Here is a 22,486-nt window from a genome sequence, read left to right as displayed (position 1 = left end):
TAAACAAATCTAGTGTGTTCCTTTACCATACTGTAGGTATGGCCTTAGTTAGTAATTAAAAACAAATTTGAATAAGCAAAAATCTATTTTCATTCTGCAATGAAATCACATCATGAATAGCCTTCGCTTTAATGAAGATCACTACATTGACGTAAGCATGCATATTTCAGCACACTAAGAGAATTCTATGCAGTCTTCAAATCTGCAGGTCAGTGTTTTCTTGGTTTCTATCTTTCGAGTTAAATCCAAAATTCAATTTCAAGAGCATGTTTGACAAACTGCAGGTCATATACTGAGATGGCCTTATTAAATAAAAAAGCTATTAAATGGACTATTTTATTCATGAGGATTTGCGGACACAGAATTTACTAGCAAAACACAGCATCAACTATAACAAATTTCAGAAGTTGCATTAGAGTCCTACCCCTATTTTTTTGTCTTTCCACTCTACTGTCTCCTGAAGATCAGAAATTTCCCTGACATAGTTCTCCTGTTTCTGTTGCAGCTGTTGGATTTCCTGATGGCCAGGACCAAACAGGGAGACAGAAAGCAGATAAAGGATTAACCAGAAGAAAAGACTCAAGATTGTAGTGACACAAAGGAACAATTAAATGAGACATTAGGAGAATAAAAAAAGACTACCCACATGCCCAGCTCTGTAACTGGCCCACTTACATCCCAACTGTTTTCCTTAAGAAAAGTTAAAACAGCTCCTGAAGTCTATCATACTGAAAACACCCAATCCCACCCATTAGAAGGCAGACATATACTAGGTTAGTGGAGCTATTTTGATTTCGCTTTTATGCCAATTGCCTATCCCTCCCCTTTCTGGCAGGGGAAATACCATGACTACAATGGTGGCAGGGGAAATACCCTGACCAACGTAATGCAATTAAAATGCCACTGTGTAGTTGAGAGTTGCACCCTTGTCTGCTTGCAGACAGAACTCCCTATGAGAGCCTCATAGTCAGCTTACCCCTGGCAGGTTGCAGTGGGAGGATCTCGGCTACACACCAACTTTATGGAAATGGGAGACCTTTCCCTAACTTGCTCCTGCAGCCACGTGGCAGAGAGCAAGTAAAACTCAAGGGCATCCAAACCCCAAGCTTCCAAGCTTGGGCCTGTATGTAGGATGCCCGCCAAAGGATTTGGAAGCATCTGAAGCTCCAGGAGGCGATGGAGGATGTCTGCAGCTATTATGGGCACATTTGATTCTTGAATGACTCATGGATTTGGAATTGATTTGGCTGATTTGAACTGGAACACAAAAAGTGTTCCTTAAAAAAATTATTTTAAAAAAGTACTCTCTCAGGCAATAAATTTGTTCCTGGAAATTAAAAATAGTGCAAAATACAAAAAGTAATTATGAAATACTGTTATCTGTCCCAACATTTAAAAAAAATGACTAATAGGCTGACTTTACAGTATTTTTTCAGCAGCAAAATGAGAGGCAGTGAATACGACGCTCTAGTCCTCAAGGACCCTTCTATATTTTATCTGCTAGTTTGAAACACATGGGTCATGAAAGCCAGTAAACACAAGAAGAAATTACTTACTGTAAGCATTTCTTCTCTTTGCTTCAAGGCTTCTTTCATTTCTGTGAACTGAAACTGCAATACACTATGAGCATGCCTTTCCCTCTCAAACTCCTGAAGACAGAAGAAAATACGTTTATAAGCATGTTTTAGTGACTGGAAAAGTCTTTATCTTATGAAGAACAGAAGAAAGGAATTGCTAAACAAAACACTCCACATAAGACTGTTCTGAATATTCTTGAAATCAGTTCTACAAGCTGCTCTAATTTCTTATCTCTTATTTCAAACATCTATAATGCAGGAACAATAAATTAGATGCGACTCTTCGTATCTTTTATATACTATTGTATAATACAGTAGGTGGAGGATTTTGGTTTGTTTATTTTCTGTCAAAGCATGCAGTACTTAAAGTACTCCCATGTCCTGCTGACCTCAAAGGTGAATGATACAGAAAATAATTAGGTTTTATTTCCTATGTAGGACTCTACCATTTGGCCAGTTCACTGTGAAATTTCAAACAAATGTTTTCCTAGAGCTATACATGATGTTGGATGCACATCAACTAATCTTATTAGCCAAAGAGTACACTTCTGAAGTTAGCACAAGACTTATGAAAAAAATTAAGTGGAAGTAAACTAAGGGATACTCAATGGCACTACTATCATTACCTGTTAATGCAGCATAAGTTCAAGCCACTGGTATAATATTTTCAATACTGAACCATATGAATATCTTAATTAAGAAGGCAGACTACAATCTACCTGATGCCTGAAATTCTTCCTTCTCACTAGAGGGGATAATGTAATGACCATCTTTCCTTTTGACAGGTCTTCATCTTCAATTAACCAAGCTTCTTTTCTTCAGTTAACTTTGTTTGCTGTCCCTGGGAATCTCTCTTCTCCAATTCCAAATCCCTGCTCACTGCTTTTAATCACAGTGCCACCTTCTTCCCTCACACCTGATGAGGAATGCTTTGCATTTGATGACTTGTCTAAGTTTATTCCAACCCTGCAGCTGGTCTAATACAAGAAATCACCCACAAAGATCCTTGCCTCTTGCAAGGATCACCCCTGGACCACCCCTACTACAACATCGCTGTAACACTACCTTAATTAAGATTTGCATCTCTCATTACACACTTAAGGCCTTTTGAACAAACTTCATATGACATAACATTCTAAAAGAAAAATAAATTTTCAGAAGTCACTATCAATAAAACTTCTGAGTCAGAAATACGTTTTGGGTTTGTTGCAAGAATCATAATATGAACAAAGTGTATATGATCTCTCTTATGAAACATAAGATTCTTCACATACTGGAACCTGCCTTATAAAAATGTGAACCTTAACAGATGAAGACAGAAGAAGGCAGCAGGGACACTAATTATCATGTTATCTTGGTACTTTAAAAAAAAGATAATTTCAGTAGTAGTGCCATTGCTCCTCCCTGAGGATACTGTTCAGCTCTGACTTTCAGCTTGTCCTGAAGGCTCTAGTGCTGTACATTTACCTTGCTTTTCTCTTCATATTGCCTCTTTGACTCTGCCAGTTGTTCTTCCAACTCTAACAGTGCATCTTTCAGGGTGTCTACTTGGTACATGAAATTTGTTTTCTCATTATCTAGTTGAGCATTGGACACCATAGCTTTCTTATATTTTTCTTCAACTTCTGCTAGGGAGTCCTGCAGAGAAGGAATATATAATGATTATTTTCAACTATAGTGAGATGTAAAAAAAAATTAAAGAAAGAATCTCTCTCTTCTGAGCCACGAGCTTTATTCAACAAGCTACAGAAGCCCTATAGCACATCTGTAATATCATTAAGCCTAATTGTTATAATTGTGCGCTTAAGTACTGTAATCAACTTTAAGACAAGGTATCCATCCACCCTCCATTTAACAGGAAAAATGCCCCTTGGGCTCAGAATCAGTTTTTGGGGGGCAATAGGTAATGACAAGCAGCTGCTGTGGTTTGGGCTACCTGGGGTCAGGGCCTCAGCCACAGCTGCTGCTTACCTGTGCCTCTTTTCCAGCTCCCCACCAATGCACTCTTTGCTCCCCTGCTTGCCCCTCTTCCTCCCCCACCTTACCTTTGCTCCACACCAGCAGGCTCCATCCATGCTGTAGCCTGGACTAGGCAGGAGGCAGAAGTAGCAGGGAGGCAGACCCAAACAGGGGTCAAACTGCTTGACTTCCCTACACCAAATGTTGTCCCTTTGCAAGCAGTGCAGGATATATACATTTTTCATTTATAGAATCTAATTAAGGGGGGTTCATTTCATATACAGGGTTGTCTTGAATTCGAGTAAATATGGTACTTTACTTAATTGGATCCCAGGCTTGGGGAAGAGTTATCTGCATTCTTTGCTCTTTCACATTAGGGCACTATGATGGCTTTTAAAAAATACTGCAGCTGCTGAAACCAACACTAAACTTGCACACACTTTTGGTTAAAATTCTGCATCATCCAAAACAAACCAAGTTTATCTCCCAAACTAACCTTGTGTGACCTTAATCTGCTCTACAAAAAAAAGCCCAATGTCCTGCCAATGTGACAACTGAGACTGGTTAACTCACAACCTGAAGATGAAAGTAATTCAGATAAACAGCAGCTATTCAGACTCGTCTAACAATTTAAACAATGCTGAGGACCATTTTCCATGCTGTATTACATGGAACAGCAACCACATGTATGAGGGGGGAAAGGAGATATGTACATGTCTTTTATTTTTTAATTAAAAGAGAACCAAGAATCCATCAATGTATAAAGTTTTATAATTAATAACACACGAACAGTGATGATACAATGTCATCTATTTCTAGCGTTCCCATTCTATTAGATTAATATCAGAACTGAACAAAGATCCACCAGAACTCAGAACACTGATATGCTTAAATCTTTGAGATTAGTTGGAAACAAAGTACACGCTATTAGGAGTTTACAGAGAATGCAGAATCATATCAAAGTCAGGAATGTCTTATTAGTATTGTCTAATTCCATCACTTTTTTCACAAAGCAAATGTTTATTTTCATTTTTTAAAACAGTCGCTACACTCACTGAAGATCAAGCCAGATCTATCCATTAATACATTTATCCTGTCAGGGCAGGATTTTATCTTGATCTAGTCTCTTCTTGGTAACTTCCTTTAGAAGTTACCCCAGCTAGAAAAGAGGTTTTAATTAAAATACATATTCCATGTTCTATGGCAAAAACAAGCTCAGAAGTGAATAAGGAATGTCAAACTTGTTGAGTCCTCAAAAACATGGGCAGAACAGCAACATTTCTACCCATGAGCAAATTATAAATGCACTCTATGGGTGCAAACAGACATAGCCCTTGTGCTTCAATAAAAATTTTTATAGCTGCATAATTTGCAAGTAAACAGATGTCCCTGTCCCTTGTCATGCTCCAGCTGCCCCAAAATGTTTGTGAGACCAATGTAGTCACTGCTTATGATGCCTCATAATGGAAGATGTCTCAGTTTTTCTGCAGGGGGATTCCCAGGGCATAAATTTCATGCTGCTGCACCCTAACCCTGCTGAGGGACATGCAGGGCACATTTCAAGATGCTTTGCTCAACCCTGTCAGGGAATTCGTAGGGTGTGCGTCTGCAATTTGGGAGAATCTCCTGCTTACATGGGTTAGCACAGGGCGTGGTGTGGAACATATGGCCAAGGAATCCTCTGCAGGCAAGAGAATGGCCATGGGGTTCAGACACATGTCCAAGACGGGGCATAGCACTCAAGGCAAGATTGGACCCCAGAAGTCCCAACGGTGGCAGGGACTCGACCCTGCAGGACATCAACCCTGGAGACATTGGTTTCTGCTGATCAATTGGTTCAGCTGTGCTGGGACACATCCCAGTACACCTGATGCCACAACAACTACAAAAAATGACACCTTTCTGTAATATAAGGGACCCTAATTACAAAATTCTAGGCAACTTTTCCTGACATGCAATATCTACAATTTTGCATTCAGTCAGAGAAAAACTGTTCTTAAAGGGCACAAACTGGCTCTTCAGATTTGCAGGGCACTTGGGATGCCAGGAATGCCACATCTTGTGCCCTTGAGCAGAGGAGTGGAAACATAAGTTTTAGTTTATGAACAATGCTAACATGCATTACATTATCAGCTCAAGTGTGCCAAGGTCTAATAAAATATCTTGCAAGCTTACTATTTTCAGAAGTGGAGCCAGTGTCACTGATCGCAATGTGCAGTGTACCAAAATCTAGTGTGCGCGTTAATATTTATAAGCATTTCTTCCATGCAACTGCTAGGAGAGTTTGTCTATTCCATCGGGACATTCCATAAGGACTACTTGTACACTCTTGATATTTGATAGATGCTTCCCTGGCATACACAGTTTATTAACTCTTTACTAAGATTCATTATCTGGTCTCTTAAGATCTACTGAACTCCCAACATACCATGGCATTGAAGGCCAGAGGTTGGCTACATGCTCAATAATCAGTGTTTACTTTTATTTTGCTTTTTGACCAATATCTTCTTGCACTTTTTTTTTTTTTTTTTTTATACTGTTCCATAATAAGATGATTAGTTTTTTTAGATGGTAAGCTTTGGATGCAGAATTACAATAGCAACAAAGTTTGATATCTTCAAGACAGCAAAATACAAGACATGCAATAGAAATTAGTGGCTTTTTTCTACAGCAGTTAATGATTTAGATGCATTTCACCAGAATTATTCAAAGAAACTGGACTTTTAAACAGGCTGCATATTTTCCCACAGATTAAATGCTTTTCAAACCATTCAGAGCATTCAGAAGAAAAGCATGCACATTACATTCTAGTCATCATTCTCACTCTGCCTCTCTGAAAGTTTAGCTTGTGTTAATTATCAAACATTCAGTCTGCAATAAACTGGTACCTTCATTTCTTTCAATCCCTGCATGTATTTGCCTTCTACATCCTGAATCTGGTCCTTTAACTCATTGATCTCCTGAGGGAAATGGTAAGAAAAGGTGAATCATGTCAAGAAAACTAATGGGCTAATTTAGAGGTGAGAGAGAAGTCGGGTCAGAATTTACATTTATAGAAAAGCTTCCACTTCATTTTCAGTTTTCTAATCTTTATAGTAAACATGCTCAGAGGCTTTTCAGCCAATCACCTTGCCATTACCTGTCCTAATAATCTGAAAAAATGAGATGATTCAAAAAAATGATGGCATTTTGTTTAAAGAATTGGACTGTTATCTAGATTGGTTTCCAATTCTCCAATAGGCAAATAACCTACTTGATCTGCCTTAATTCCCCATCCATAACTGAGAAATACTATTTCCCTCCTAGCCCTCGACAAGGGTGTCACAAAGATGCATTTGCCGGATGTGCAGTGCCCAGTCTGTGTGCAGCCTGGATTTGCTGGGGGTCCCAATCTGGCATATGGGGCAGGCCCTGCTGCCACCATCCAGCTGCACAGAGGAAGGAGGAGGGCAACCTAGCTAGCCCCATAGGTGGGAGGGAGCATGGCCTGGCCCTAAAATGGTACCTGGGGGGGAAACGGGGATGGCCTAGTCCCAAACTGGTCCCATGAAGGGCAGGGAAGCAGGTATGGCCTGGCCCCAACCAGACATGCACGACTTGGGGTTTAGAAATTTGGCAGCAGGGGAGGGTGGTCATATTTATGGGCACCACTCCCCCGCCACCAAATTTCCTGACCTGTGGGGAGCCCCATGGGCCAGATCTGTTGGCTCCACATGCCGCACCTGGCCCACAGGCCAGAAGCCAAGCACCCCTGATGTAAGCTCCTCAGCTACTGGGTGACAACTGTCACAGAAAACCCAATAAACCTAGGAGGCATAGATAAATATTGTAGGGGGATAAAAGATTAAAAACTAATTAAAATTATGAGACCACTTAAACACTATTCTCTCCCTCTCTGGTCACCTTCAAATTACTATATTTTATTCTGGTTTCTTATTCCATTACTTGAACTAGCTTTTACAACTAGTGTATCCCCCAGTGGGTTAACTGCTTTGTTTATCCCTTTTGATCTCTTCAACCTATCTTTGCCTCTTGCAACAGTCCTTTCCTCACTCACTCTGTCCCTATTTTTGTATTTAAATCATTTTATTCCTTTTTATTTAGGACTCCTCCTCTCTGCAAATCAACTCATAGCATCTGATGAAGGAAACTGTTGCCTACAAAAACTTATGTCTTTCTGAACAATTATTCTCTTAGGTGCCCCACACCCAGCACTGCCTTCTGCCTGACTTCAGACTAATATAGCTAAGCCACCTCTCTCTCTTTTACTTATTTTACAGTTCTGGCATCAGGACAAAACTATTTGGATTAGCTTTTACAGTCCAGATATTTTTAATAATGGTAACTTCAGAACCCAAAATTAGAAATAGAGAGGTTTTAGTAGACCACATGTCCCTCTTCCCATCAACCACTTTAAGATGATAAATATTTAAGAAGGACTTTTCTATACAATAATTCTGTGCTCTGAAGGCCATCTTGTTTATAATTTAATAATGATAGAAATATTGGCCTAAGTAGACATTTGCTGTTTTTTAAACATTTTCAACTTTCTTATCCCGATCTTTATTATTCATATGAGAAACAGATCGCAAAACTATTTGATAGAAAGCTGTATAAAACACAAATGCAACATTTCTTACTTCATCTCAAGCCTGTCATTACTATGTTTTATTGGGTTGGTTTCTTGTTTTCATGGATTTTTAATGCCAGATGGAAACATTAAAGACCATTTAGTCTGATCTCCTGTATGAGGCAGGTCAGTGTATTTTCATTTATCCAATCAGAAGCTAAGAGCTTGAGGCAATGCACATTTTTAGGAAAGATAAGCACTGTTTTTCAAATATTAAAACTATTGATGATTTAAAAACTAGCCAATCAATTGGAACAAGACAGACCAGTTACTTTCCAATGTGGAATTAAAGAGGCTTGTATCTTCTAGTCCTGCAGGGGGTGGTTTTGGTATCCCATGGCAGTACTAACCTGCTTGTGTAAATTCCTATCACCTGTTAAAGAAATAAACTCCTCTGCTTTTAAACAACTCTACTGCTCGCATAGTAGGGAAAAAAAGCATGAAGATAGACACACTGAGTAGAATGTGTATTCCAGCAAGTGACAGATCCCAGAAATAACTTGTTTTATAAAGGTTTCTTACCTTAATTTCTCTAATGGATGCTTCTGTATCAACTGAGATAGAGGTATCTCCGCTGCCTCTCCGGGACGAAGTTCCACCCAGAGAGGCGAGTGTAGCTGCTGATAAGTTTGATACAGTACGAGCTCCCTAAAAATATACACAGTTAAAATACAATAGTTATGAAATATTTTTAAACATAAAAAATGAATACAACTCAATTCTCATAGTACGATCCACTTATTTTTAGGTGGAAAGAACAAACTGCTATAATTATCTTTCTGGAACCATTAAAAAAAGTAATGTTCAGCAATAGCAAATATATCATCTGGAAGATGCACCAGGCATTGTGCTTCAGTGATGCACAAAAGTTTGGATGTACAAATTTTACATCCTTCTAGTTTCATACGGCTGTGATACAGTATAGTTACTAGAACACAGTCTTTTATTCTGAGGTCAGCTGTTCAAATTTGGGTCCAGATGGAAATGACTGACAGCAATTACCATCACCTTGCCATTTGGAGACCTATAGGAAGCATCTCTGTGGCTTTTACTTCTGTTACATTAACAAACAGACATGAATCCATGTGAAGCAATTATAATTTGGCACTTCTGATATCAGTCCTGGGGGGCCAGTATTTGAGTACAGAGGCTAATCCATTTTCTCAACCTAAAGAGGTCTCCCTTCACTGGGAGTTTAAGTTCCATAGAAGGGAGGTAAACTGGGAAACATGTACTTCCACTGAATTGATTCTATAATATTAACAGGTTTTAAGGCTAGAGAGGACTATTAGATCATAATGCTATCACAGGCCACAGAAGTGCACACTACCTGTGCCTAACTAATGCAAAACCTTCCAAGGCAGCACCCCACTGTGACAGGACAATATCAGGGGACTGAGAATTCACCACTCCACTTCCCTTGGTTGTTTTCTCAGCTAGTTAAATATTCTCATTTAAAATTGTGCCTTACTTCTAATTTGAGTTTGTCTGATTTCAGTTTCCAACCACTGGTTTTCTGTTAGATTAAAGAGGCTTTTAGTGTGTGGTTCTCTCTCCATGAAGATATTTATACACCACAATTAAAGTCACCTCTCAAACCTTTTTTTGAAAAGCTAAATAAACTTAACTTTATAAGGCTCTCATTCTATAGTACTTAGTCATTTTTTGTCCCTTTGCTAAAGAATATAAGCAATGCCACACTTAGTCAGACAAATGGTCCATCTAACCCAGTGTCCTGTCTCTGACAGTGGCTGCTAGAGGAAGAGGACTGAAACAGACAGAGACAGAGTAAACCATATTCATATTCCTCCCTGGAATACACCACTGTTGGTCTAGAGATGCCAGAAGAGAAGAAACATCTTCAACCATTCTGTTCAACAGCCATTAATAGATCTATTATCCATAATTTATCTAGTCCTTTTTTCAACCTGGTTATGCTATCTGCCTCTCCCACCTCCTGTGGCAATGACTTCCACAAGTTAACTGTGTTGTACAAAAAAGGTCTCTCTCTTGTTAGGTTTAAACCTGTCTCCTACTAATTTCAGTAGGTGCCCTCTAGTCCTAGTATTCAGGGACTTGAATAGTTCCCTGTTTACTTGGTCCACACCCTTCATGATTTTATAGATCTGTATCATATTCCCCCCTCAGCCTTCTCTTTTCCAAACTGAAGAGTTCTAGTCTTTACAGTCTTTCCTGGTTTGGCAACTGTTCCAGGTCCCTGATCATTTTGGTTGCTCTTCTCTGTACCTTTCCTAATTCTACTACATCTTTTTTGAGATGCAAGGACCAGAACTGTACACAGTATTCAAGATGTGCACATCCCAGATTGGCATGAAGATGTTCTCCTTTTTGTTTTCAATTCTTAATGATGTCTTAATGAAGTTGTTTTCAATTCTTAACGATGTCCAACTTTTTATTGGCTTTTTTGGTCACTGCTGCACAGTTAGCTGATTTTTTAGAGAACTAAGTACAAATGACTCCAAGGTCTCTTTCCTGAGTCATAACAGCTGGTTCTCAGGTGCATTACCCCTGCACTTGTTGACAACAATGATCATCTGCCAATTTTTTTTGCCTACTCACCAAGTTTGGTGAAATCTTTCTGCAGCTCCCCTCAGCCAGCGTATGATTTGGCTACCCAGAATTGTTGGGTATCATTTGCAAACTTGCTCACTGTGCACTCCCATTTCCAGGTCATTAGCAAAAATACTGAACAAAATTTGGCCCAGCACAGATCCTTGCAAGACCCCATTTTGACCTCCCTCTAACCTGAAGAGTGATCATTTAGCCCTATCTTTTGCTACCTATCTTTTAACCACCTCTCAATCCATAAAAGAATCTTCCCTCCAATCCTGGTGGCAACACAGTTTTTTAAAAAAGCCTTTGGTGAAGGACCTTGTCAAAAGTTTTTTGGAAGTCCAAATTTTTAATGCAGCTGATCCCCCTTGTCCAGGTGTTGTTAATACCCTTGAAGTACTCCAGCAGACTGGTGGGACAGGATTTACCTTTACAATAACCATGGTTTGCTGTGGAAGTATCAGCATATTTGTCCACATGATTGTTTATTTTGTTCTTCATTACAGATTCTACCAACTTGCCAAGGATGGAAGTGAGGCTTTTTGCATTGTATATACAGGATCACTTCCACACTAAATTTTGAACAGCCATGTTAAATGTAGCACAAGAGCTGGATGCAGAACTAGTATCAGTTTTTCCTACCACTCACACAGGCCATACAGACATCGAGGTCACTCCCTACTACTCTGTACACCCAAGAACTGCAATAACCTTCTCTACCAGAACACTGCATTGGAAGCCTAAGTAGGCTTTCTTGTCTTCTATGCCCCTGCAATAGAGCAAATTACTCCCAATACTAATAAGTGGGTGGGGTAACTAATAAAAGCTATAGAACTGTATTCTCATGGCTGCACCTGGTCACAGGCAGGTAATAGGGTCAGCAGGTATACCAGCTGAGGACTTGGCTTTCCTTTAATAAATGAGCTGGGAAAACAACTGGGAGAGGGGAAGGGGGAATAAGACCAGTTACAAGGAGAAAGAAGAGCCTGCTGCTGGCAGAGGTTCAGGAGCTTCATGAGTGCCCAAGGAGAACTCTACAGAAGAGCTGTTCTGAAAGGAACTTGGACACGTGCCCAGGAGGGACTCAAAGTCTGAGCCTGGGTTAAGAGGGTGATATATAAACTGAATTTTCCTTGTAGTTTTTTTTTGGAGGGTAGCTGATGCTCAGGGGCTTTAAGGAGAAGCCCAGGATCTCATAACTCAGGGGGATGAGACAAATCAAGAAGATGACCAGACATGGTACTGAGAACCAGTATTGAGACAGACTATTTGTTTGGAACTGTATTTGCCTTGTTTGAAATTCTGCTGCTAACAAGTTCCTCAGAAAGTGGGATGAAATGTGATCTGGCTGGAGAACCGCAAGAGGCAGAACTGCACAGGCAGATTAGCAATCAAGAAAGGGTGCTGGCTGGACAAAGGCAATAAACTTATCTGCCAAGTTTCAGAGTGGGCCAGGTGCCAGGTACTTTACCACAGACCCCCCAAGTCTTTTTCAAAGATATTGTTTTCAGGTATATAGTCCCCCATTCTCTGTGTCTAGCCTGTACTCTTGGTTCCTTGCAGACCTTGAATTTAGCTTATTAAAGGGCATGTTAGCTGAATGGGTCCAGTTTATCAAGTAATGCAGATCAATCTGTACAAGTGCCCTAGTATTATCCATCATTCCATTAATCTGTCTCTGGAAATTCTAATCAGCAGTGATTTTATATATGAAAAAAAAATACTGAATGGTATTGGGCATAACACTAATCCTAAATTCTAAAGAGAAGCACTTCTGTTTAATGTTGACTTCCTCATTGACAAGTGCTTCTTGAGACCAATTATCCATTTCTTAAACTATTTAATGGGTGCTTTATTGATATTGTACAATATTTTAGATAGTCTTTCAATCAGTGTTACATGATGACAAGTCAAATTTCTTACAAAAGTGTACTTTCTCTGTGCTATAATCAACAAAACTTTCCATCCTTGTATTTTTTTTTTTTTTTATAGATACAGAATCAGAAAGGAGAAAGTTTCCAAAATACCATACTGTTTGTGAACTGTCCTAGAAATTAAAGTTCTTTCATCATCCAAGCAAAATAAGTGAAAATCTGATAAAGGATTCAGTTTATATATATAAAACTTTCTCCCTTCCAATTCCTCCAGCAAAAGACCAGCTTATTCTGGTCAAGAAGCTCTACTCACACCTAGAGACCCTTGGATATAGTGACAAATACTACTTATTCAAATCAGACAAGTAAAATTGTAGCCCTGATGAGTTAATTGTATCCACTTGGATGGGAAAGTCCGTACTTCAACTGTTTTTGTAAATTTTTCTTCAAATGTTATTGGAAATTAGTCATGATGACAACTGTCAGTTTTCACTTTCAAATCATTCTAATGGTGTTGAAATGTGTCAGCTAAGTTTAAGATTAGACTAAAAAAAATACTGCCAGCATAACTGGGTTTGGCAACAAAAGCATCTTCTTTAAGAACTGGTAAAATAATCATTTTCTCACCAGCCTGGACAAAGATGAAGATTTTCAAGTACAGATTTTTATCATGCCAAGAACTTTAACAGTGCCCTGTAGGTGTTTTTCCCTGCCTTCCTGACACTACGAAGTGACATTTGTGCTCCAAAACTCACACAGATACACTTAACAAAACTCCAGTGTCAATCTTTTCCCTTGTCATTCATGTTTTATGTACTTTCCAATAGCAGCCTTAGAACATTTTGAATTCTGCATAAAAAGTCCACTTCCAAAATAAAATAAACAAGCCAGTGCTATTTTTTTTTTTGCATTTTATGTAAACAAATTACATTACAGCAGTATAATTAAAACTGCTCTACTGAATATAAAGATATTCCGCTGCTTTACCTCTAAGGGATTTAGGCTCTAATGTCCTGTTGCAAGTCATTAGGACTCGCATTGCTCAATTAAGGCATTTTTGAAAAATCTGCTGTCAAGCTGAAATAATAGAAAGCTATACTACCTATAATACCATACAGTCATATCCTGCTCTGTGCAAATACAGTGTTGATTCCACATATGGAAATGTGATGATACAGTGATTATCAATATCATTCCTATCAGCTTTCTTACCTTCTCAAAGTCTTTTTCCGGCCTTTCTTCAATCTGCAAACAAAGAGAGATTATTTAGACACAACAACCAGGTAAAAGAGGACACAGAGAAGACCAAGATTGACGGCAGTTTGCTTTTAAACTCAGCTGTGTCAGGGATCTTAGAAACATTCTTCACTGGCAATTCATTCCGCACAAAAAGCAACTACAGCACATAGTACTGCACCAGCATCGGGAACACTCATCCCTGAAAAACTCTCTTGGGCATACACAATATTAAGGTAGGTTTTCTTATTAATTATTAGAACTGTTCAAGTTATATAAACTAGAGGAATGTCTTTACTTTACTCAAAGTCATGCTTCATATAGTCCAAAACCATAGAAAATGCATGAACCACATATGAAATAAGACTGAGTTTACTTAATTTAGGAACTTAGTGTAAGCATACCATAACCACGCTGCAGAACAAATGTTTTTGTTGCGTTTGATTATACATTTAACCACAATATTATATCGACTTACTCATATTTGGTTTTATCAGTGCAGAAATTTCTATATAAACAGTAAATATGGAAAATAGCACTCAGGAAATAGAAAAACTTAAAGTCCACAGTGTAAACGAAAAATATTTTTTTCCTGGAGTAACAAAGTTGAAAAAATTGCACTGAACATTTGTGCATTGTCATCTGCTGGTGCAACAAAAACTGTCAGCAGCACAGTCCTTGAGAACAACCCTAGCTCAAACCAAAAGGAAGCAATTTGCACTTTCCTAAAGGTTATTAAAAATAGGACTGATGACAATCAGAGACCCAGACTATAACATCTGCATGAAGTCTGAGCGCTTTGCCTCCAACAGCCCCCTAAAGTCACTGCCCCTTTTTTCAAACAAGCAAAGCACAGGGTTGTAAAGAAGGGACCCCCCTTAGCATCCCCCATCCCTGCTACCCCAAGTTAAAAAGTTTAAAACCTTACTAAGACATATTTCAGTCATAAGAAGGGAAAGTCTCCATCAATACAAATGAAGATATGGTACCCCAAAACAGGCAGGAACAACAAAGACAAGGAGATACTTCAGAGATGCAAACTAATGATAAGCTGCAGAAAGCTTTAGAGAAAGTTCTGATGTTGACACAGCAAAGTTAAATATGAAGTCTCAAGAGACCTGAAGGAACAGCCTGAAGATTAACCAAAGAGACTTATTGGTATTCATCAAGAATACGAAGTTAACATAGTTACAGTTAAAAGAAAGTAGTTTAAGATGGGATGGGCATAATTCTGCAGCAGCTGGGCTCTTAAAAATGGAGAAAATGAGATGAGCAGAATTTTAGAATGAGGATTAGAAAAAATAGATAGGGATAAGGTGAGAACCCCCCTTAGTAGTTTGCACAAATCCTCCCAGGTAACTTATGATCAGATGATAAATCTACCCCTAATGACACAGTTTAAGATTACAAAATGTGGAGAACCTAGAACCTACCTTTCTATAGGCTGCAAAGATGCAGTTCAAGAAGCAGTTCAAGTTTTCCAAATGAGAGCATAACTATTTTCAATTTGAGCTGTGCAGGAAATAGGTATTTCATTTCCTGGGAAGTTGTATGAAATTAAAAGGCAAGAATTCTTGGGGGTGATGAGACAGGCAAGCTTTTGCATATTGCGGTACCCTCTATTGGGCTATGATGAGGAGAGAGGGACCTGTGGAAGGATACTGCAATACCTGAAAGCTTGTCTAAATTATCTCAACCATGCTGTTGGCCCAATAAAAGATAACACCCACCAAAACTCTTGTCTTTCCCACAAAATTAAACTTTAACAACAAACTCTGTTTTTGCTCGACTGAAAAATATTGTGCCAGTTACCATAATTAAAGATCTAAATGAAAAGTAGTTTTGAAGAGGAAATGCAGAATATTTCATTGAATTTCCTTAAAACAATTTCATTACCATAAGGAAAAAATTAACTGTCCAACTGTATTTGGAGTTCAGCATGCTGCAGCCATGGGGATTGGAAATACACCGAGGAAACTGTGAAGCTGACCAATAATTAAGCAGAAATCAAGCCATGTTTTAGGCACAGTTGTAGATACAATAATTTGAAATGAGATACTACAGCACAATGCATGACATCAAAAGTCAAAGAAATTGAACTTTCAAGAATTTCCAGTAAGCTCAGCAGTTGTCAGCATTTCTTCCTTTTAACATCTTCTAAAGCCAGAAGGCTATTTTAATCATTAAAAGAAAGAGCGCTAATAAAACAAGCAAAATCCATTCAGATTATTTCAGTTCAAGTGAGCTAAAGTATATGCATGAATGGGAGGTATATTCCCCTGCAAAAAAACATTCACCTGTTTGGATATGAACATTTGATAAGACATGCCTAGTTTGATAAATGAGTAGAGTGAAACTACCAACAGCTCCAGAAATGGAGCCAGCTAGTTATGTGGTGTACAGCATGCATGACAATGAAAAGATTGATTAAATAAAACAATAACTTTATAGTATCAGTAAAACAAAGTTCCAATTTGTAATGATTAATCATTAACTCATGATGTTTACAGAGCAGTGATGTACAAATGTATTAAAGCCTCCTAAAAAGTAGGAAAAGTCTGACAGCTCTGGTTACTCTTGCTTACTTTGTTGGTCTCCAGAAGAACAGGAAACTGGCTTCTCATTTTAAAGCAAGAAAGCTGTCTTGCCACAGAACAGAATGACTTTTTGATTTTCAAGCTAAGTCTCCATCATCCAGCAGAGGGAACTCTTGGTATTCTCATTTAATTCTTAACTACATTACTGTGGTGGAAGCTCCTGAATATTTGAATCAATCAGATGCTATTAAAAGGTGATGGGTCAGGAAGAAAAGTTTACCTTATTCCAAAGCTGCACAAAGTTCTTGTCAAACAATGCTCAACTTTCACATCATCTTGCAAAGAAGGTTATGACACAACCTCACTGAAAACCACTGAACGGCTTCCAAATGACTCAATCTACCTTTTCTTATTGAAAAAGGAGTTAATAAACTCACAGCACTTAAAATATGAAGGCATAAGATACTAGCCAAATAAGTAGATTTGATAGACATGCCAACAAAGATACAAAACCACTGTTCTTATAGAAATACAGTTAAGGGCCATGTAAATAAAGTTATAATGGAATTTGACCCTCAAGTCACTGCTTACAGATTATCACCTTCATTACCGTCGCTTAATGTGATCGGGGGGTTTTATTTCCTTTGCACGCATAGGACAAAAAGGGGAGGAAGTGGTATGTAGAATGCTTTTCAAGAAAATTCCAAAGTACATCAATAATTCAGCAAAGGGGACAAACTGTTTTTTTTAAAATAAGCAACAGCAAAGGGATCAAAGTGCAGCTTCTTTCAAACATTTTATTTTTTTTAGAATAAAACCAGGGTGTGTGTTACTAAAGACCATCAACAATATTAGAAGCTTCATGCAGCTGGAAGCTAAACAGCAGGCTAATTCTACAAGTCTATATATGGAAATATTACCTATTTTTTATAAAATTGTAAAAAGAAAAAAAAAGTATTGAAGCTTAATGCATTTGATACTTGTTTCCCTATTCCTTCCCTATTCTTATTCCTGTCAATTTTTTATTTGTCATTAACTCTTCAAATACTTTGTCTCTTTATTCATCCAGGTCCAGCATCACAACCACAAACAACCTGCCACTGGGCACTGATACAGTGCCTTTCCCCAGTGCCTTCAAAATGGTTTACAAACATTTAGGCTAGGGACAGACATTACACATAAACCAGGTTAAGTGATCAGAAACTGATTTAAACGTGTAACAGAACAGATGTTCAGTGCACATAAACCAGTTTGAAAATGGCTGAAACAGGTCTGAGATAAACCTGGTTGAATGTAATATCAGACTTAACTGATGTGCATCAAACCAGCTTATGCAATGTCTGTCCCAAACCCCTTGCTGGCTTAACTTAAACCAGAGTCCCCCAGCATCCTAGCATGCTCTCTGGGCTGGCCGGGGCTCTCTGGCTGACCCCTCCCCTCTGCTCCCTGGACAGACCTCTGGCAGAGACTTGCAGGCACAGCAGGGTCTGCTGGCTTCCCTGTGCCCCACTTCCCCAGCCCCATCATCACTCGCTGCTTAAGCACAGATCCTTTCCTGCTCTCTGCCACAGCATGGACCATAGCCAGCATGTGGTATGCTAGATAATGCTGTGTAGGGCTCCAGCAGAGACTGCAGATGCAGCTGGGTCTGCCTGGCTTCCTCCTGCCTTACCCCCTGCCCCCTGCTCAAGCAGGAAACCCCACCCCCAGTCTCCTACAGCACAGACTCCAGCCCCACCGACCCCAAGCATTTGGTATACTAGCTAACGCCGAGAGGTGTCGGTGTGCTTCTCTCTCCAATTTCACTGGGGCAGGCAGACAGAACAGTGACTGCTTAAGGCTGTTTGGAGCTAATCAACAGGTCAGCCAGTAAGCTGTTAAAGAAGTTTGAACAGAGAGAGGTCATTGTTTTGCTAATCAGGTGATAAAGAGTTATCACTATCAGCCCCCAGCTGGCTTGCTTGCCTGTCAGTTTGCTGCAGACTGTATGACAAAGCACAGAGGGAGACTGAAAAACTCTGCATCATCAACAGATGCATGCACTGCATCCCTTCCTCCACCCTGCCCCTTGCCTCAGAGTGCTAGCCCAGGGCTGGGGCCATGGGGAAGACAGTGGGGAAAAGCCTGGGACCATGCAGGCAGACCTCCCTAATAAGAGAGTCCTGCCAGGGTCTGGCCACACCCCGTCAGCTCAGCTCCCTTTAGAATGGAAGGGAAGGCTGCTCTAGCACCCCCTGGCTTCTAGCCTGAGCCACCGCAGGCATGTGCCTAAATTTCCTCAGCCCAGAGAGGATATCATTTTGGTTTCAAACCAGTTTAGCCTAGCCCCATTAGACTAACTTGCAAAGATTAAATCAATTAAAGTTCAGGCTTTCTAAACATCTGTCCCTAGCCTTACTGGCAAGACTTGAATACCCCTGTGAAATAGGTACATATTATACTCAGCTTGCAAGGTAAATGGGGTTCAAGACAGTTGTAATTCCATATGTTCACCATCACATGAAAGTAGTAAAAGAATTAGGAGTTTAATTCACATATTCCAACCATCAGTTTTCTGCACTAGGCCACAGAACAGGCATTTACTGTCTTAACAGAAAAGATGCTAGAGGACCCCTCTAAGTGTGCTGAGGTGCCAAAAAACCAACTCGAACATGCTGCATATATTCACTGGATTGCTTTTCAGCTCCATCTCAGTGACAAGCAGTGACTTAGATTACCTTCCATAAGGCATCATGTTTTTTTTCTTCTTTCCTGTGGCCTTATTTTCTGTTATTAATACTGGTATGCTGTTCAAAGTCATTCACCTTCCTGATGAATCTCCCATTGGTGCAACAATTCATTATATTGCTTAATCTCTTATGGTCTATAAAATGAGTACCAGGAAAGAGCACCACCTCCAAGGCAAACATTCAGTACTTTGAAATGAGAGATAGCAAAGCAAATTGTTGCCGAAAATTCAAATCATAAATGTAATAAACCACCGGGATAAGAAAAAAAAGTTACTGCAATAATAATTGTAGTTACTGCAATAATAATAATAATACGATTGATGTAAACTCACTGAAATATAGTCTAACTGAGGCAGGACTACAGGTGTACATGTTCCTGCTGTTAAATCCTACAGATCTTTCCAAAGCAACATAAAGGCTCCTGTGGGCTAGAAATCAACTCAGAGGTTTTAAAAAGTCATTAGTAGAAAACCTTTCTGAACTGTGTCAAGACTGAACAGGGTGTTTCTCAAGGACTCACTGTAATTTTCCTATACAAGGAATGCCAATCCTTACTTTGTACACAAACATATCACCAGTTTCTGGAATGCAAGTCAGCTCTGCAGGGAGACCTGAGCTCCAGAGAGCCTGAAACACAGCCAGTTCTGCCACCCTTCAGTGATTACTGCTGACAGCCCTGATGTACAAGTAGTACAGGATAATGGGGCCAGATAAAAAGTAATGACAACTTGGGGGCAAAGTCTAAGTGCACACACACATTTTGGGTAGAATTAAATCCACCTCTGCTTTCACCTATATTGGTTCATTGAAATAGCAGGGAACCCTTACAGCAGGGGTTCCCAAACTGGTACACATATGCAAGGCATCTTGGGGCCAGGGGGGGGAAGTACATGGGAGATAGTGGAATGGTGGATTTAATTATTATAATAACTGCCATTTATGGGGTTAAAATATAAACCATGCTGGTAGGGGCACACGGGCAGCTAGTAAATCTGGAATGGGGTACACAGTAAGAAAAAGTTTGGGAATCTGCCCTACTGTATGAGAAGTTAGTAACAGCTTTGTTCAAGTATTATACCAGTTTGCTGTATCAGGACTGCACATTTTCTTAATAGTTCATTTTCAAACTCAAGACGTAGGATGACAATCATCCAGTATAGTCCCCCAAAGCTACACACTGGCTCTGTCCATGCCATCCTCTTGTTAGCTCTGTTTGAAAGTCTGTGTCTTTGGAATCCAGTTCCACTGTGCTCTCTATCTTGAGACTTAGCTTTTGACACTACTATACCTCCTAATGGATAAAAAAAATCCAAATATTTAAGTTTTCAGACTGCTATTAACATATATTGTAAAATTCTTTCATCTAGTCTTTTAATTTGCTGGGTTTGGGAAATCTATACTTGTGTAAGATTTGCTTCCAATTTTGTCTCTGCTACTGAAGATTTATGAAAACTGACATTTGTCAGCATTACCCCTACAATCCATGTTTTATTCAGAAAAGGACAGCACTTACTGGCACACTAACCTGCAATTAATGTATATCTAGATAAACATACAAAGCATACATATCACATGATAATAGTGACTGAGTGGGGAATGCATTCATCTACATTAACAGGAAGTCACTACTTTCAAGTTCTTAAAAAAATCCAAATACTGAAATTAATATTTCACACACATAATTTTTTAAAGAAAACAACATTGGAGTGCATTTCTAAACCCAAATATGCACATTACAATATCACTGTATTGAGGCTCAAGAATGCAGATTTACAAAGCTCCACGTATAAGCCACTACTGATATTTTTCTACAGAGGTAAAAAACAGTGATAGAACTGGAAATGAAGTTCTGAAAAAAGGTTTGGGGGCTCAGGAACAGCAGCTCAGTGGGGGGGGGTAGTGTTGGGGAGATTAGTGTTTTTCAGTGACAACACACTCAAAATATTAGATTTTTCACAGCAACGTCAGAAATAACTACACCCATAAGAATGGCAAAGACAAACCTAACCTCACTGTGACCAATTCTTATAATTTTTAATCACAGTATCTAGACTTCACAAAGCATAAGTACTTAAAGTGAGTCAAACCAATGGTCCATCTAGCCTAGTATCCTGTCTCCAATCCTTTTGGCAGATATGCCACGAATTAGCCCTGTGACCCTCAAGTGTCACTCCAATCCCTTTCCCCTAAAGAACCTTCTGCTCTGCTTTCTGCTCCCAGACCTGTGCTCCATGCTCAGTTAGCTGCTTTGATTTCTGCCCCATCTGCAATCATGTTGCCTTTCCTCCTGGCAGTCTGCTACGTGCCACATAGAGGCTGCCTGTGCAACTTGTGGTACCTGTGTCAACAACTGTCCTTGTTTTAGAAGGACAGCAAACCCAAAACCCCTGTAACAACCCCTAACCCTTAAAGGGACTTTTTTCTCTGCCTCTGTGCAGCCCAACTGGTTAGCACCTCCATTTCCCCACTGCAAATATCCTACAATGACAGCAATTCTGGTTATAAAAAAAAAAAATTGAGACATGATAAATATGCCTCCTTACTTAGAAGCAGCTTCACATTAACTACTCAAAACGTATAACTAACAAGAAAAATAAGTTACAGAAATCAATTTCAATGTTAAGAATTCAAGGGCACTAAGCCTAAGCACCTTAACAGCATTCCTATTAATTCAAGTTCTCTTTGTTTCTGTTGGGGATGCTGAAATTCAGCTCTAAAAGCTTCTCAATAGTTACATTATTGACATAAGATATTCCTGCAGAGGCAGGAGAAATCACAGCGTAATCAAATAAATCATAAAAATTGCTCATTTATTTATGGGCTGTATGCCTGGGGTACTTCAGCCGCTTGCTAAAAAGCTTTGTGTGTCTCTTAAAACTGGAAATAACCCTGTCCTTTAAAGAGGTTCACTTTTAAAGTATTAGAAATTTGTCTAAAGACACTGTATCTTTAAAATACATCCATTTCAAATTTATTTTTCAAGAGTACAACCCCCCCAAGGTTTGTTTTTAATAATACATTTTTATTAAACTAAAGATATTTGTTTGTTTGTTTTTAATTATGGTATTACAATTACATTCTTATTGGAATCCTGACAGGTCTAGATTTAGTCTTGGGAATTTACTTTGAATGGATAAACAGAGCAGTCTTAGGAGTCTCTGGGAAAGTTTTCCATACCATGTTTTGTACATGTACATCCTTTATAGAACAGGTAGCCAGACCTGATATAAGTGACAGCCACTGGACTACAGAGACATGTTCCCACCTTTGGTCTGATGAGTCTAGAGAAGGAATCCAATTCTTAACTGTAGAGAGTCCCAGTTTCAACAGGAAGAGTATGGAGAGCCCTCAGTTCTGCCTAGCCTAAGAT

At 39.2% G+C, this 22,486-nt stretch overlaps 1 protein-coding gene across 17 annotated transcripts in view; it reads right to left on the bottom strand.

Moving 5' to 3' along the window:
- Window positions 1-22,486, bottom strand: part of LRRFIP1 (LRR binding FLII interacting protein 1) — a 189,172-nt gene that overhangs the window by 22,369 nt on the left and 144,317 nt on the right. For 13 of the 17 annotated variants that reach the window (XM_090045028.1, XM_090045033.1, XM_090045030.1 and 10 more), the window contains 6 exons: window positions 13,827-13,859; window positions 8,689-8,814; window positions 6,425-6,496; window positions 3,045-3,215; window positions 1,557-1,649; window positions 425-517 (listed from right to left, as the gene is read on the bottom strand). In XM_090045028.1, the coding sequence (XP_089901154.1) occupies window positions 425-517; window positions 1,557-1,649; window positions 3,045-3,215; window positions 6,425-6,496; window positions 8,689-8,814; window positions 13,827-13,859 (588 nt within the window). The remainder of the gene's footprint in view (window positions 1-424; window positions 518-1,556; window positions 1,650-3,044; window positions 3,216-6,424; window positions 6,497-8,688; window positions 8,815-13,826; window positions 13,860-22,486) is intronic. The other 4 variants (XM_090045038.1, XM_090045046.1, XM_090045032.1 and 1 more) reach the window with 3 other exon arrangements.

The sequence above is a fragment of the Crocodylus siamensis genome, chromosome 4, assembly GCF_052110815.1.
Source record: "Crocodylus siamensis isolate JL-2025a chromosome 4, ASM5211081v1, whole genome shotgun sequence".
NCBI classification, from domain to species: domain Eukaryota; kingdom Metazoa; phylum Chordata; order Crocodylia; family Crocodylidae; genus Crocodylus; species Crocodylus siamensis.
The sequence above is the reverse complement of the archived record's forward strand: the minus strand, read 5'-3'. Positions and strand labels throughout refer to the sequence as shown.